This window comes from Chelonia mydas, chromosome 3 (genome assembly GCF_015237465.2).
Source record: "Chelonia mydas isolate rCheMyd1 chromosome 3, rCheMyd1.pri.v2, whole genome shotgun sequence".
Classification (NCBI taxonomy): Eukaryota; Metazoa; Chordata; order Testudines; family Cheloniidae; genus Chelonia; species Chelonia mydas.
This window is the reverse complement of record NC_057851.1, coordinates 108,106,424-108,123,218: the sequence shown is the minus strand read 5'-3', so window position 1 is coordinate 108,123,218 and position 16,795 is coordinate 108,106,424. Positions and strand designations below refer to the sequence as shown.

General features: G+C 39.5%; 1 protein-coding gene across 17 annotated transcripts in view; it reads right to left on the bottom strand.

Moving 5' to 3' along the window:
- The window catches only part of STXBP5 (syntaxin binding protein 5), a 184,340-nt gene that overhangs the window by 47,108 nt on the left and 120,437 nt on the right, over nucleotides 1-16,795 (bottom strand). For all 17 annotated transcript variants that reach the window (XR_006289645.1, XM_037894935.2, XM_037894939.2 and 14 more), the window contains 7 exons: nucleotides 15,919-16,066; nucleotides 15,769-15,836; nucleotides 13,959-13,999; nucleotides 12,007-12,227; nucleotides 10,810-10,988; nucleotides 7,043-7,168; nucleotides 4,121-4,272 (listed from right to left, as the gene is read on the bottom strand). Coding sequence is in view for 16 of the 17 variants with exons in the window: in XM_037894935.2 (XP_037750863.1) it covers nucleotides 4,121-4,272; nucleotides 7,043-7,168; nucleotides 10,810-10,988; nucleotides 12,007-12,227; nucleotides 13,959-13,999; nucleotides 15,769-15,836; nucleotides 15,919-16,066 (935 nt within the window). In the remaining variant the exon portion in view is untranslated. The remainder of the gene's footprint in view (nucleotides 1-4,120; nucleotides 4,273-7,042; nucleotides 7,169-10,809; nucleotides 10,989-12,006; nucleotides 12,228-13,958; nucleotides 14,000-15,768; nucleotides 15,837-15,918; nucleotides 16,067-16,795) is intronic.

Below are 16,795 nucleotides of genomic sequence, written 5' to 3'. Positions count from 1 at the left end.
TGTTCCAGACACATCCATAATCAGTGCAGTTGTGGGAGGCGGGGGCGAGAAGACCCTTCTGACTGTTTTTGGGATTAACCACCAAGTCAGTCCTGATAGGACCACTGACAGTAATGCTGATAATGCTGAGTAGTATGGTGGGACCACAACTCATACTCACCTGATGTTTTGTAGGAGAATGGATGGACTTTAGCCAGGCTTATAATGGATGTGGGTGAAATCTGGCAAGCAGTGTCATCTAAATGCAGGCTGACATATGCTAGGCCATATGACATAAGACCTTTTGACTTTTCACCAACTTTTTAAAATATTCCAAAAAATGTTCATCTTGTTAATTCATTAACTGATACATTTTACATAGTACATCAATGTTCTTTCTACAAAAAATACACACATATAAAGAAACACCACAGACATAAGGCTGATAGTGAGGTAGGGCAGCTATAGCTCCTTCCTTTTATAGCTAGTTTTGTTCCTTCATTTGGTCAGAACATAATGGAAGAGGTTGATGAAAATGCAAGGGATTTCTCCCCTCTGTCAGCAGTTCTCATCCCTACCAACTCTGGAAGAAACAGATTTAACGTACAATAGCAGTATGTTTTGCTGTCACAAGAGCATCATGCTGACTGAACCTAGTTTGCTTAAATGAGATAAAAGGCCAGAAATCCTCTTGGCTACATACTCAAAGTACACACATCTGTGTTGTGATGCCATGATTTTAAAATAAATTTTGAAACTGGTGCTCCCATTGCAGAGAATAGCAAGGTATTTTCAGTTTCTCTTCCTGCAGCAATAGTATCAGTAAATTTACATGAATGGTTATTTAAGGGAGATGGGTAAGAGCAAGACTACTAAGAAGAACATAAGTCGGTTATGAGCACACTACTGCTGCTGAAGATGTGCTAGGCATAAAAATGCATTTCAAGTACTAAATTTTTAGATTTTTTAAAAACATCAAATTTCCACATCAAAAACCACTTTCCAAATAAACCACTTCCTTTCAAAGCTCAAACAAGACCATGTTAATAGTTTGCATTTTGAAACCAGGTTATACTTGAGTCAGGGATCCTGCAAATAAAAAAAAAAATCTGATAATTTCACACAGCTCTACCTTATAAGATATTTTACTTCTTTGATAGTTCTATTTAAACATAAAACTATCAATTACGAAACACTATTGCTGTGTAATTTTTTGCAAGTAATAAGAGATTAAGTTACATGTAACAATCTCTATACTGATGAATCAGATGAAGTGGGTTTTAGCCCACGAAAGCTTATTCCCAAATGAATTTGTTAGTCTCTAAGGTGCCACAAGGATTCCTCGTTGTTTTAATCTCTATACTGGTATGCATTGTGCTTCTGTCTTAGAGATGACCACAAAACATAAAAAAACAAAAATTTGTTAATGGTGTGTTTGGAGGAAACCTTTTCCATTCTTTAAAATATTCTTCTATAAAATCTGCATTAGTAGAGATTAAACATTTGACTTAAATTAATTATCCGTACTAAGGCACGTGGATTTATTTATCAGAGACCCACATGCCTTAGTGGATACAAAGGATTAGGTAATCGCATGGTTGCTCGAACAGTTTCCTCTCTACCGGCAAAAAAATACATGCCAACAGCTGGAAGCTAGAGATTAATTTAGCAAGCAAACAAGTTTTTAAAAAGTTTAATTAAAGTACATCTCTTTCTTCTCATAAGACAAAACAGTCTTCTATGTGATCAGTTATTCTCCTCTCCTCACTTAAAAAATAAAATAAAAAACAAGAATGAGATTCTGTGTCGCGCCTTTTTGAAGTACAGCACAGAATAAGCTGCCCTGGGGAAGGGTTTTATGCTTGCTTTGCACCCACTTGATTATGGAGTATTCTGGGGGCTGGAGCAGGTCTAACATTTTATTCAGTTCTGTGGGTCTGTCTAAGTCATGGCAGCCTCCTGTGGGTGCCCTATGTGCTGTAGTGCTGCCCTGCATCTCTGCAGTGATATGTGCTATGGCCCTGCCTAGATGTACTGTGAGCTCCAGCCACGTATGCTTGGGCTCATTAGGGAGTCCTAAGGAGGCAGTCTTACGAACATCTTTCACAGTTCCTTTATCTGGGGAATCCTCCCATGCCCTCAACCAAATGTATTTCGGTGGTGCCACAAGTAAAAGATATGGTACACGTATATGATTGAACAAATCATGCCAAAATCAGTTTCTAAAACTAGAGACATAAGGTGGGTGAGGTAATATCGTTTACTGGACCAACTTCTGTTGGTGAGAAAAGATATTACACTCATCCACCTTGTGTCTAATATCCTGGGACTGACACAGCTACACCACTACTTTCTAAAACTAGACAGTTATTTAAATGGACTAACAAAAAATTCATGGTGTGTGAACAGCAAGTTATTTACATCAAATTCAGATGTTCAAAAATATTTTATTGCCATTAAATGACTGACTTATATGAGAGGTGCGAAGTTTTTTCACAGACTCTGAATAGAAGTTAAAAAGGCTGCACATACAAGGAGCCACAGTCAGCGTACCTTAATGAAGCAATGAAAAAAGGAAAGACTAGACACAAACATAGTATGTTTGAGACAGAAAAACCTACTGAATAACTTGAATAATCAGGATTATATAATGCTTTTGCAAGGCAGACAAACTGTTAGTAAGTGCAACTAAAGTCTGAAGAAAAAAAAAAAGTCTAAATATCTGAATTCACACTACAAGTCAAGATTCACACAAGTGAAGATTCTCTTTTCATTATCTTTATGAGCCTGGATATTTGGATATTTCAGCTAATAAACATGTACACAGATATGAAAGAAGGGTTCCGTTAATCATGCTGACAAGATGTTACAGTGACAAAGACCAAGAGCACTAAACAAGTAGTCTCTAGCGTCTCCTAGAGCGACTTGTAATCTGACTATATAAAAGCAATATTTAAGATTACTAACATTTTTCCCTAAGAACCTAAAATATTAAGCCTATCAGACTGCCTGTTTTGATCATATCCCATGGAGGTGAGGAGGGAAGTTTCTGTTCTTTTAAAATGAAACGTCTATCCATTAAGGAAAATAAAGGACTAAAAATCTTTGAAATGCTTTATAATACAGTAGGTAATACAAGCAGCAATTGGTGCTTTTCTTAGTTTTGTGTTCACAGTTCAACTATTGAACTTTTGTAGTTATTTTGATGTTTCTCAAACCAATGATTTACTATCAAGAAATACCTACCTCAGTTACAGCATCTATAAATCTAAAAAAAGAATGGTGCATATGTGACACTGTACCTCAAGATAGCAACCTGGAGCCCTCATTCACCACCGTCATATGATTATGATAGATTTTGTACCAAGTATGCCTTCTGAGGTATCATTTAAAAAGCACAATATTCCATGAGGCCAGATAATTATGGACATTCCTAGTGATAAGAAATTTTAAACTGACAACAGCAGAAGCAAAGGTAGCCAGTTGTGATGTCCCTTCTATGCTGAGAAAAGTGGTATACTTAAGTGTGAGAAGATTGGTGGGGAGAGCAGACATGACAGGGAAATTGCAGGATATTGTCTAGGCATATTTACAAAACTCTGACAATTATAAAGCTATGTTGGTTATTTAATTAAGATCTTTTAAAGTTCTTATAACGTTTGTATTTAGTTTATACTTCTATGAATGTGTACAATGCTTGTCTATCTGTTGCTTAAGGTGCTTTTAAACACAAATTAAAAACACTACTGATCACAATAAAAACAGCAAGTACTTCCCCACCATAAAGCTCAGTCTACAACAAAGCTTAGTCTCATATCACAAATACAACTTAACAACAAGAGAAAAATGACATCTGGGGTCAGTCAGGGAGGATGGGACAAAAATGCAGGAGGAATCTAGCATAGATCCTCTCAGATACCTCTGATTCAAGATATTGAATTGTGAAGAATCATCATGTATGAGAATGCAAATACAAACCAATGTTCCATTAATTATTCTCAAAGGTCAGACATGTAACATCATACAAAAATATACATTTTGTGTTGCTAATGTGCTTATATTCAAAGTGGTGACTGACAGCCCAACTATGAGTTATGGAGAAAGATACCGCTGTTGAAATGCAACATCCAGCGATTCTTACCTCCTGATGGTTGCCGAGATTTGCGAGGAGATCGAGGTTCCCTACGATAGGGATCATTAGAGCCATACAATTCAATGGTGCCAAGGTTCAAGAGCACTGTCTTCTGCAGGTAATCAACCATTGCAGTACCGTTACAATTGCCAAAAACTACTCTGGAAGAAGAAGAGGAGGAGGAAAGATTAAGGCTCCAATAAAGTTGCTAATAAGTCAAATGTTGCTATTGTTTTTATTCTCGTACGTAGTACTGTCCTTGACAAAAAATTATAAAAACACTTTTTATTTTAAATGGATCTTTTGAATGAACCTGAAAAAGGATTTAAAAAATACTTGTGTGAACTAGTATTTTAAAGTGCAGTTCACTGCTCTAGAAAGTGACTAAAAATAGTACTTTCTCCTCAATAAACCAGCTTCCTGTAGCTACAGAGTTCACTTACCAAAGAGAGAATTTGAATAGTTTTTACTCCTGTTTGACTCTGCAGAGCCAACATAGATAGCTATGTGACAATTAACTGGATTTAATTATGACTTGTTCATCAACAACACAATTGCTGATATTTGAGTCTAAAGGAATCTCTAATAATATCCAGATTCTAACTGGGGTTTGTAGAGCTGGCATTTAGCAGAACGATCATTTTATTTGCAAAATGAGCAAATTTAAATCAGAAAGAATTTCTACAACTCATTTTATAAAATCCACTTTTTTACAGTAGATGCTTTTCTTCCACAGTTAAGTTTCATCTCTAGAATTTAGATTTCCCTGTATACTTTTTTTTTTTTTTGAAGTTCAATATACATTTATGGTGTTATATAAATAGATATAATTACCATAGGCCAAATAATTGGGCAAATTTCCTAATGAAAGATTCTCTTAAAGAAGCCCCCCTCCAACCCCTGAGACACTGTTCCCTTCACTATAATGGATGCAAAATGTACTCTCTCTAATGCTGCCAATACAATTCCTTTTGGTCATTTACTTTATTATTTTAGTGAGAATAACTACCATTACTATGAGGAAAAGGTCTACTGAAGTTCCTTTTAGAAATCTCTATTTTAATGAACTTCTAACTTGTTCTTAGCTAAAACAAGGCAGCTGGACAGGATTCTTTTAAATCTATTACACACAAACTCACACACAACTCTGTACATTTTAAGATTTTTGGTGCACAAAAAAAATCTGAAATTTCCTGTTCATATAACATTTAAACTTTACATATAACTTCCAAGTTCTGTTCAGAGAATCGCCACCCTGCACTTAAGCAGGGAGGAGTTTGTCTGGTTGGCCAGGAGAAAGCGACAATGCTTTCTGGCTTGGGGGAGGAGGGAAGACGTAAAGCGGCTGGAACAAGCAGTCAGCGTGGTAAATGACTCACCACATAGGAATGTAGTGTTTGAAAAGGTCAGTGGGCCTTGCCCCTCCCTCCCTTTACTCAGAACAGGCTAGGCAGCACCCACCCGCCCTCCCTAATTAGGTCACAAATATGCTGGGTGTGTAGCTATATCTGGTGTGGATATTACGCTAGCCGCCACACTAAGGGGGTCTGGGAAGGAATTTTTCCCTTACCACCATATTGGCCAGGTGAAGTGGGGGTTTTTTCGCCTTCCTCGCAGCAAGTTCGGGTAGGCTCGGTTCATGCATAGCATGACGGGTGGTAGGCCAAATGTTGCAACTCTTTATTTAAGTGTATGGCGGATGTTCAGTGCAGGTACTCCATAAATTAAGGCACAAAAGAATGAAAAAATGTCTCGGAAAAGGAATTAAGGAGAAGTGCTTGGTAATTGAGCAAGCCGGGGGCAGTTGGGGACTCCGATGATTGGTACAGCAGGGAGCCAACCCCCCGCCCCCCCCCCCATCATTATAGTCCACCTTAACCCCCTCCTACGAGGAGGCGTGGTCAGTAAGGTCCCAGCAAGGGAATTGCTGGAGGGATCTGGATAAATAGGGGGGAGCTGTGGAAGCCCCTCCCACCCCGGAATTGGCAAGGTCCCGGCAGTGAATCTGCTGGAGGGATATAAATTTTGCATCTGCACTGCACACATTTTATCTGCCGGGTTAGTCCCAGACATCTGTCAATAATAAAGTTGCGACCTGATTAAACCCATATCTAATGTCTCCTGTCATCCTTTCAGCATAGCCAGACAAGCATCTTAATGCTTTTGTGTGGTTTTTTTTTTTTAAATAAATTCAAATAGATTAGTTTAGGATATTCAGTATCGGTTTATAAATCCAGGTTTATAAACATACTTTAAATGACTGATCATCATGGTTACCATTAAAAAGTCAATATGTGCCAAAAGATACCACCCGTTACTATAGAACATAAGAACATAAAGGCAATACTGGGTTAGACCAAAGGTCCATCCAGCCCAGTATCCTGTCTACCGATAGTGGCCAATGCCAGGTGCCCCAGAGGGAGTGAACTTAACAGGTAAATCTAGTGATCTCTCTCCTGCCATCCATCTCCACCCTCTGACAAACGGACGCTAGGGTCACCATTCCTTACCCATCGTGGCTGATAGCCATTAATGGACTTAACCTCCATGAATGTATCCAGTTCTCTTTTAAACCCTGTTATAGTCCTCGCCTTCACAACCTCCTCAGGCAAGGAGTTCCACAGGTTGACTGTGCGCTGAGTGAAGAACTTCCTTTTATTTGTTTTAAACCTGCTACCCATTAATTTCATTTGGTGGCCCCTAGTGCTTATATAATGGGAACAAGTAAATAACTGTTCCTTATTCACTTTCTCCACACCACTCATGATTTTATATACAAGTATTGCAGCTATTTACTTTAAGAATAGAGGAAAACTGATGGCATCTCCAATATTCCTACATAGTGGGTATAAACAAATGTTGACTTTTTAGATGACAGCCACTCTAGTGAAATTTATTAGAAAACTAGTAAAAAGTACAGAATATACTTACAGGCCATAGGCAGAGTTCACTGCCAAACTGGTTATCTGCTGCGGAGGTTCTCCACTCACCCATACCAGTTGAATAACCAGTTCAATCTGGTAGCCTGCAGACTGTTTGAGGGGAGAGCTTTTTATTCTGCAATATAAATACAATGTATAACATCTTTATATTCATCTATCCACTTTGATACAATAGGATCTCATTAACTTGTACAAGGCAGGGAAACTGAGAATTACTGAATATTGCAATCTACCAAATGAATACACACAATATAAATAAGAATAATGCACCAAAAGTGTTCTTTTCACCTTAATTCCCATTATTTGTGATGATACTCAGATTTACTACTTAAAACAACCTGAGCAATGATTCTAAACACTGAGGGACGGGAAAGTGCAGGACAAGGGTAAACAGCACTAGTATCGTATGGTGGCTTTAGTAGAGAAATAATGTCACGGATTCTGTGTTTCTAAGAGGGGAGAATTAGGAATTGAAGCTTTAATGGAAAAAGTTTATATTGAGAAGGGATTTGAATATGATGTGTAAGTATGACTAACTGAGGTAGGCAGGGGCTTTCAGGCAAAGGTTGCTCGTATGACAGAAGGCCACAAGGCCATAGAGAATTGGTAGCACCAGAAGTTTTGAATACCCTCCCAATTCAAGGGTCCCCCACTTCTCCACAAGTTACAGGCTCTGTGTGTACCCTCCATTCTCTTTTCTCCCCCACTTTAGGGTTTCTCAATCCCCCTGCCAGGAGTTCTATGCATACCCCTTCTCATATACCAGGATCTCCGAATATCCCACCCCCAATATCAGAGTCTCCCATTCTCGCCCCATGACAAAGGCTCTATGTGCATCCCCCTTTCCTATACCTGGGATCCCCAATTTTCCCCAAACCAGGGTCGTGAGTGCCTCCTTTCCTCCCTCCCCCGATTCAAGGCTCTTCCAGTCTTCCTCCCATGGCAGGACCTCTCTGCTTGCCCCTCTTTCCCCATTCCACGGTCCATATTCTCCCTCCCGTGCAAGAGGCTATGTGTATGTCCCCAATCCTCCTTTGCACCACCTCCAACTCCCCATTATTACTTATCTTCTTTCAGTTAGAGACAGGCTAGCAACAAGTTAAACTTAATTGGGAGGACAGTCAGAGATGAGATGGGCTATTGTTCTGCTGGAAGGCATTAATGAGTGCCATCAACCAGCTGCTTGATTTACAGACAATCGCAGAGGTGCCTGAAGTTGTGGCTGGGGCAGGGGCAGAGGACAGGTGCTCCACGTGCCCCCCCATGTATCCCTTTTCAGTTTTCCAATTTTCTCCAAGATCCAAAGAGTTCACTGTTGCCAAGAACATTCCCTGAAATTATGGAATGGAGTGGATGCTGTGTTCAGAAGTTATGGTATTACATACAGAGAGCAGAAATGCTGCTGAGTTGAGTGCAAGACCTTCGTACTCACAGCTCAACGAAAAATACAACAGGAGTATTTTATTATGTAAGTTAGTGCTTTACATTCTGCAATTCAATATATTGGTAGGGCATGAAAGAGCTCCCACACATAGAAAACAAGTGTGTCCACAGAATCAGTTTTTAGGCTGTGGATTTAACCCAGGATCGCAAACTAAGATGGCGTGTTTACTTTTACAACTTGGCAGCTAAAGCACATGCCAATCTAAATATTATATCTGCAAGTGAGGATTTTTAATTGGTATTGTCCTCAGGTTAAATATGGTGATCTAGAGGCATAACAACACTGCCTTTAGCAGGGTACAAATTGGGAACCCTCACTCCACTCCTGATTCCTCAAGTGAACAGTAGCTGGTATTAGAGAGACAAAGTGGGTGAGGCAATATCTTTTATTGGACCAACTTCTGTCAGTGACAGAGACAAGCTTGTGAGCTTACACGGAGCTCCTCTTCAGGTCTGGGAAATATACTCAGAATGTCACAACTAAATAGAAGGTGGAACAGATAAGCATAAGTAGTTAACATGTTTCAAAGGACAATTCAAGGTGAAGCGTAGAAAAGTTGTTCTCTCTTGCCACAAAGAGCAGGAACAGAGGCAATGGGTTCAAGCTACAGCATAGCATATTTCGACTAAATCTCAGAAAAATTTTCCTAACTGTAAGAATAGTAGGACAATGGAACAGACTGCCTGGGGAGGTTGTGGAAACTGCTTCACTGGAGGTTTTCAAAAGGAGGCTGGATCGCCATCTGTTTTGCATGGTTTAGCCACAACAAATCCTGCATTTTGGCAGGGGGTTAGACTAGATGACCCTTGCCATCCCTTCTAACCCTATAATTTTAAGTGGCCTGTTAACACCTCTCAAGTCATGGCAGTGAAAAGGAGGGGGGAAGGCAGCTGTGGGGGAGGGTTAGTGGGTTATAGATTTTTGTAATGAGCCATAAATCCGTGTCTTTACCAAGTCCATGATTTTTCATATCTAGCAAAGTTATGAATTTAAGCTCCAGGCTCATCTTTTGAAGGTGTCGTGCAGATTTCCTTAGAGAACAATTGAAGTTTTTGTGCAGATTTCCTTTGAGGATGAGGACTGAGAGGTCAGATATAAAGCAATTGCTGTGTGAAAAGTGTTCACCCAGAAGTGATATAGTGTTTTTGTCTTATTTTTGTGTGTGAGTTCAATCAAGAGAATAGTGATTGTCTAGTTTCAGTCCCATACTTTTTCTTGGGGCATGCAGTGCACTAGCTGAGGAACATCACATATTATGCTAGGCATGGGTAGGAACAATGGATCTTGAAAGGTGTCTTGTCAGGAGTATGATCATCATAGCTGTGGAGATATGACTGCATCTGTTGTTCTGGCAGGATCAAGTGCTACTTTAAGTTCATATGTGGGTGAAACCAGACAGACAATCACTACGCTCTCGAATGAACTCACATAAAAAAATCATGTTTGTTACAGTATTTATAATTAACCGATGGAACAGATGATACATCTATGATCACTTCTAATGTCAGAAAACAGATCTGAAAAGATCCATTAGAACAGGTCATCTGCTCCATCCTTCAGACCAATGTTTCCCAAAGTATGTGTCACAACACCTAGCGGGGCTTGAAGAGCATGTGGTGTGTGTGCGTGAGCGAGTGTGTGCAAAAAAGAGGTCTCAGTTGTTCTCCAGAGTCTCAGACTTATTTGTATCCAGTTTAAACTAATTAGTATGGTTGCAAAGAAAAATTTTAAAAACATGAAGCAAGTGTAACCAATGTAGACATGTCTCCCTGAGGCTGCAGAGAGCCATAGATAAAAATTCTGTGGTGTGAATAGCCCCATTCATTTCAATGGAGGTGAAATCAGATACCATGATACCCGTGTCAACACTTAACTATTTTCTCATCAAAACATTTTAGAAAGGAGAGCACGTATATTATGATTTATATCAGCATTTCCCTAAGTGTGAAGCATGGCCACCGAGGGGGCATTAAAGACTGACTAGGAACAGGGTATGTAAAATTACGATAGGTACTCTTAAACAACAGATGGCCAGGTTTCTGTATGTGTGCATATGTGCATGGAGGGTGGGGTATTCTTGTGCTCTTGATAGGTTTCAGATTCCTGAAATGGGGCTCAACTTTCACAAGCTTGCAAAATGTTGCCTTAGTCAGTATAGGATTGTCCAAAGGCTATGATAGATTTTCTGTCGTAATATGAATGCACACAAGCACTTATGTCAGTATAGTCTTGTCAAGTTTATGATCAATGAAAAGAAGATACAATATTATAAACAAAAGTGCACCATAAACTTTCCATGTTCTTACACTTACTTTAAACATGGGACATTATCACGTAGCCCATCAGATGAGCTGCTGCTCGTAGATGGATGTGACTGAGGGGCAATGGACTGAGGATTGGAACCTGTGCCTGGAGTTGGCAACGGTGGCGCTTGCTCACCATCTGGAGAGTCTATGTCATTTATTTCATACAACAGCCGTACTTCAAGCATCTGTAAATTAAACCAAAGCAAAAGCAACAATAAAATACACTATCTTTCTTCTCTATGAAAACCACTCTCCTTTGATTCCCACATTTGCCTCTTGAAAGCCACAGAAATGTATATGTGAATTAAGTAAAGTGCTAATAAAAACTCAAATGGACAATCAGTATGTCAGGCCAGCTTTTGTACAGAAAAGCAGTTCAAAAATATCATCACTTATTGCAGCTCTTTGCTGAACAAAAATGAAATACTATATACATAAGGGCCAAGGCTCAGATTTTTAAAGATATTTAAGTGTTGCTGCACTCAGTGCATAATGGCTAACTGATTTGCCTAAATCTCATTTTCAGAAGGGATTTAGGTACTTGGAAGCCAAAATCCCTTAACAGTCGATGGGATTTTGAGTCTTAGGTGCCTAAACCCCCTATGAAACAGATTTAGGCTCCTAAATCAGCTAGGCATTGTGACACTGAACTTGCAGCAACACCTAAATACCTTTAAAAGTCAGGGCCTATGAACGGGGGAGGTTCAGAGTGGAATAAAAGAGGTCTTTGAATGGCGAGTGTTCTATTGCCAGATCCCCTTGAGAATACTCTGTCTCCTGCTCTCACCCAAAGCAGTGGTTCACGGATTGAAATTTGACCTTTGATGCAGCTTGGGTTTGATCCATCAATTGCTTTTTAAATTAGAACCAAAACCTTTAACCTAGAACCTGACTAGCAACCGGTAGAGGAATGCTTAAGTGCCAATGCTTAAGTGCCAATGAAGTTAAAGTTAAGCAGGTGCTTTAGTGGTTTGCTGAATTGGGCCTATTAACAACACACACCCAACTCCTATAGAAAGATATAAATAGGGTAATAAAACTTTTATTCAATTTTTTTTTTTTTTGCAGGAAGCTGCTCCTAGTTTTGAACATCTCCTACCTATGAAAACTTAACCAACAGGATGAATCATGATAAAAATCCAAATCATCAATATATTTCTACTACAGCCGAAATCCATACAATGAAAAAAGTGATAGTATTACCGGAATGACTTCTGTTGTCACTTCCTGTTTGCTGAACCTGTAAATAATGACATGTGCAGAAACTCCTGCTATGCACAGCATCCTACTTTCTAGACACCATGAGATGATCTGAATGGCATATGGATCTTCATCTACTATATCTGTGTTTGGCCTGTCATCCTTACTTCGTGATTTTTCAAATACTTTAGCTGTTTTAAGCTTGTAAAGTACTTGCAGTGTTACTAGGAATAAATAAGAATATACAACAAAGTTAGTTTTCAATTTAAACAGATATCTTTCTCGAATTCATTTCTCCTTTTTGTCACCTTTTTCCCTTTACAAAGGTTCCCAAACAATTTTCAGCAAGAGGGATGCATAGAAGCAGGGTTACACAGTGTTAACATTCTCAGTTCTTTCATGAAAATATATCCACATTTAGACATTTAAAAAGGAAAAAGCCCTTAGAACTTCATTAATCTAGGCTAAAATCAGTTAATTTTTCCTAGAAAGAAATCAGGTGAAGATGGAAGAGTTACAAAACAGGATATCCATGCAGCAAAAAAATGTAGTACTCCTAACAACATATAAAGGATAAACAACTTCCTTTTGAGCTGTGCTTGAATACCAATGACACAACATGACCCTAAATATGTGTATGTACTTATTTGCATACTAGTGTTAACAATGCTCTTCTAATTCAAAACTGTATCAGAAATAGTTTACTCTCTAAGCTTAGGACCACTGAATTATTTGGATGCATTTATGGATGCACTTAATTCATTTCTGTGCTTTGCTAGCAAGAATTGTGGGAAACAACTATTTCTAGCTGCTATTATTTATCATGAACTTATATTTTATAAATATACACTTGTTACTTTTTGCATTAGAAAGAACAAAATATAGATCAGGGATCGGCAACCTGCGGTACGCGTGCCAAAAGCGGCACGCGAGCTGATTTTTAGTGGCACTCTGCTGCCAGCCAGGGTCCCGGCCGCCGGCCCCACTCAGCCCGCTGCTGGCCTGGATGGACGGAACCCCAGGCTGGCAGTGGGCTGAACGGGGCCGGCGGCTGGGACCCCGGCTGGCAGGGGCGGGCGGACAGACGGAACCCCAGACTGGCAGCGGGCTGAGCACCTCAGCGCGCTGCCAGTCTGGGGTTTCGTCTTCCGCCCATGCTGCTCGTCTGGGGTTCTGTCCACCAGCCCCTGCCAGCCAGAGTCCCTTCTGCCGGCCCCGCTCAGCGTGCTGCCGGCTCAGGTTTCCGTCCATCCAGGCCAGCAGCAGGATGAGCGGGGCTGGCAGCCAGGACCCCACACTGGCAGCGCGGGCGGGAGACAGAACCCCAGACCGGCAGCAGGCTGAGCCACTCAGCCCGCTGCCGGTCTGGGGTTCCATCTGCTGCCTGCACTGCCGGTCTGGGGTTCCATCTGCCGGCCCCTGCCAGCCGGGGTCCCAGCCGTCGGCACTGCTCAGCCCGCTACCAGTCTGGGGTTCCGTCGGGGGGCCCTGTAAATGTAAAATTTATTACTGGCATGCGAAACCTTAAATTAATGAAGACTTGGCACACTACTTCTCAAAGGTTGCCGACCCCTGATATAGGCAGAGATGCCTCACTAAAATTCCACTGTTTTCCTGCCCTTCTCCTCTCATACCTATGTGCCAATAGAGGAGAACTCCAGGAAAATAAGACAGAGTTTTTAAGAATGTCAAAATTCCCATTTCTTGTTCCAGCCTGCTCTAATAATTAGTTTTCTTTTGGGGAGTAAAAATCAGTCAAACACTAAACTATTAAAAAAAAAATTAATAGACCCAAGTTAAGTCTATTACAATTCAAAGATTAACATAAGGCACTGACAGTGTGTGAAGCAGATAACATGAGGACAGTTTGCCAGCAATTATACAGCAGAAGCATGCAAGTTTAGGGAACTCTTTGGCTGTCTGAGTAAGTTACGATAATTATTCAAAATACTTACTTGCAGAGGCATCCCAAAACTTGATTGACCCATCAGCATGCCTATGAAATAAAAAAAAATTAAAAAACATGTTCTTGGAAAAAATAAGGGGGTTAGCAATGAGTAGGGAAGATTTAGACTAGATTACATTAATGATTTAGCATAAACCATAGAGCTATCATATTCTGATTAGCATTATGCCTCTGTTGCACTACCAGTAGGTACGATGGCAAAGAAGTGCTTAGTGATTTCAGGTGCCTCAATTTCTGGTACACAACTTGAGACATTTTAAGAGTTCTGAATTTTTCTAAGAGAGTTGTGTGCCCAAATCAATTCAAGTTCAATAGGGATTAGGCACAGGCATCTAATTTGTTTAGGCCCCTCTGAAAATGTCAATCACAGACTAATAGGGAGACACGGTAGATGAAGTAGTACCTTTTACTGAACCAAGCTCGAAAGCTTGTCTTTTTCAGCAACAGGAAGTTGATCCAATAAAACATATTACCTCACCCACCTTGTCTCTCTAATATGCTGGGACCAGCATGTTCTACAGAAGCATGGCATAAAGCCACAGACTCAGATCTTCTAAGCAGGGACAGCATCCTTCTAAATTTCTGTGCAATGCCTAGCTCAATGGGTTCCTAATTCTGATTGGTGCGTTTGGGTGTTAAAGAAATATACAATAATAAATGTTTTGTTCTGCTCACATTCTTCCAATGCTGTCCTGCCTGGTCTTTCAGAACCCCTTTTGACTGTTTTTCCTGCTACTCCTTTAGAGTGGAGTTGTTGGGACTTATTCTCATTTAAAAGAAAAAGACTGACAGGTTGGTAATCCTTTGATTACTGAACTCAACAGCTATCTAAACATGAACATATATTTAAAAGCAGTGTTTCAAGGAAGCCTATGATGTAAATTAAAATAGCTTAAACATTATCAAAGAGTTATAAATAGCAAAGGAAAATATATCTAAGAATTAGTGACAACAAGCAAATGCAATACATTTGAGGGTGGCAGCTTATTCTAGTGGATACACCTCCTGACTGGAATTATAATATTATAGTTATAATTATAACAATAGTTATGCACGAGATCAGGTTAGCTAGGGAGGTTGTGGAATCCCTGTTGGAGGTTTTTAAGATCAAGTTAGACAAACACTTCTCAGGGATGGTCTATGTATGCTTGGTCCTGCCTTAGCACGAGGGGATGGACTAGATGTCATGTGGCATCTTCCACCCTACAATTCAATGATTCTGTTATTGTAACAGTGATGGATACTACAGATAAGAAAGTACAATGAAGGAATCCAGGAAGAAAAAGTGTATTTTTTTGCAAAGAGCATAAGTAACTGTTGTTTCTAGAAATATTATGTAATATGCAACAATATATCAGGTATTTTAGTAATTGGCTACAAATTATCTGACAATGAGATGAGAATCTCCCACAAAAGCAAGTTGGTAACAATGACTCTGCTCCCATCCTGCTTTTGCATGAGGCTATGGTTCTCTTTTCAACATATAGTTGGCTTCACTTTGTTTTAACTCCAAACACTTTGATAGGGTTGCACAGACAGAATATCATCACCCAGTGTACGTAATAGATACATATTAACCATATGTTTTCAATGTGTTATTCAAAAGCTATTACTTGTAAGGTTTTTTTTTTTTTTTTTTTTTTTTTTTTTTTTTTAAGATAATGAGTTTTCAGTACATTCCATTAATTATTCACCCCTCCCATACAAATTATTTTGTTTTCTACAGGTTATGTGAATATGAACTATAAAAATGCACTCTACTTATTTTGAGTAAGTTAGTATACTCTCTTATCACTTACCCTGTAATAATTATCTCTGGGTAGCTCTGAGTGACCGAACCCCAGTTGCCTCCACTGATAGGCCATTCCTAGAAGGTTAATAATAACAGATTGAAATAAATGACACTTTACACTGGCATTATCAAATAAGTATATGCACCCTTTCCATACCTTTTTACTGTAACCTTGACGTTTCTGTCGAGCCCCAACTGAATAAAGTGCAGGAATGAGGTCCGCAGGACAATCAGCAAAATATTCACAACAGGTAACAGGAGATTCATGTATATTCAAAGGATAGGGATTCTCAAATATAGGATACCTTTATTGGAGAAAAGGGAAAAAATGTTAATCCAACAAAAGAGAAGTGGTCAATTTGATCCAGAATATACATGAAGCACTGAAGCCTGTCAATTTACTTAAAAAATATTTGTATAACTTTACTATCTGCCAAGTAAGTTAAAGAAATAGTGGAGACTGGATTGTCCGCTTCTTAGGGCAGGAACCATGCCTTCTTGTCTGTCTAAAAAGTATTTAGCACACACTGGGTAGCATTATGCATAAACAACAAATAATAAATATGCCTACAGCGCAAAACAATTAAATGCAGCTACTGCACTCTGCAAAGGTTGCTCGCTCAGCTGATGAAGATGTTGAAAAGATATTTACTATCCTTGTAATGTAGGTTTTTTTAATTGTCACTGTAGAGACTACTACTTAATGGTTCTGTAGCAACAGAAATGAAAAAGTAAGTTACTGAGCTCTAGTTCTTGTGCTCCGCAGATAAAAGTTGATTTCTGACTCTTGGGTCTATGCTTTCAGGAGGTAGGTATGAAGCCTCAACTTTCCTTTTTTAAAATCTTGCTCTCTTTTCAGTCAGGTATCTTAGACTGCCTCACTCTCCCTTCATTACCTAGCAGGTTTTGCCCGATTTCTCTAAATAAATAGACACACACGAATCAATTCCCCTAAATAAAGAAAATTATTTCAACATGTGGACTAAGGATGCTGACTTTAAGATTAGGGTTGCCAGGTGACCTGGTGGCTCCAG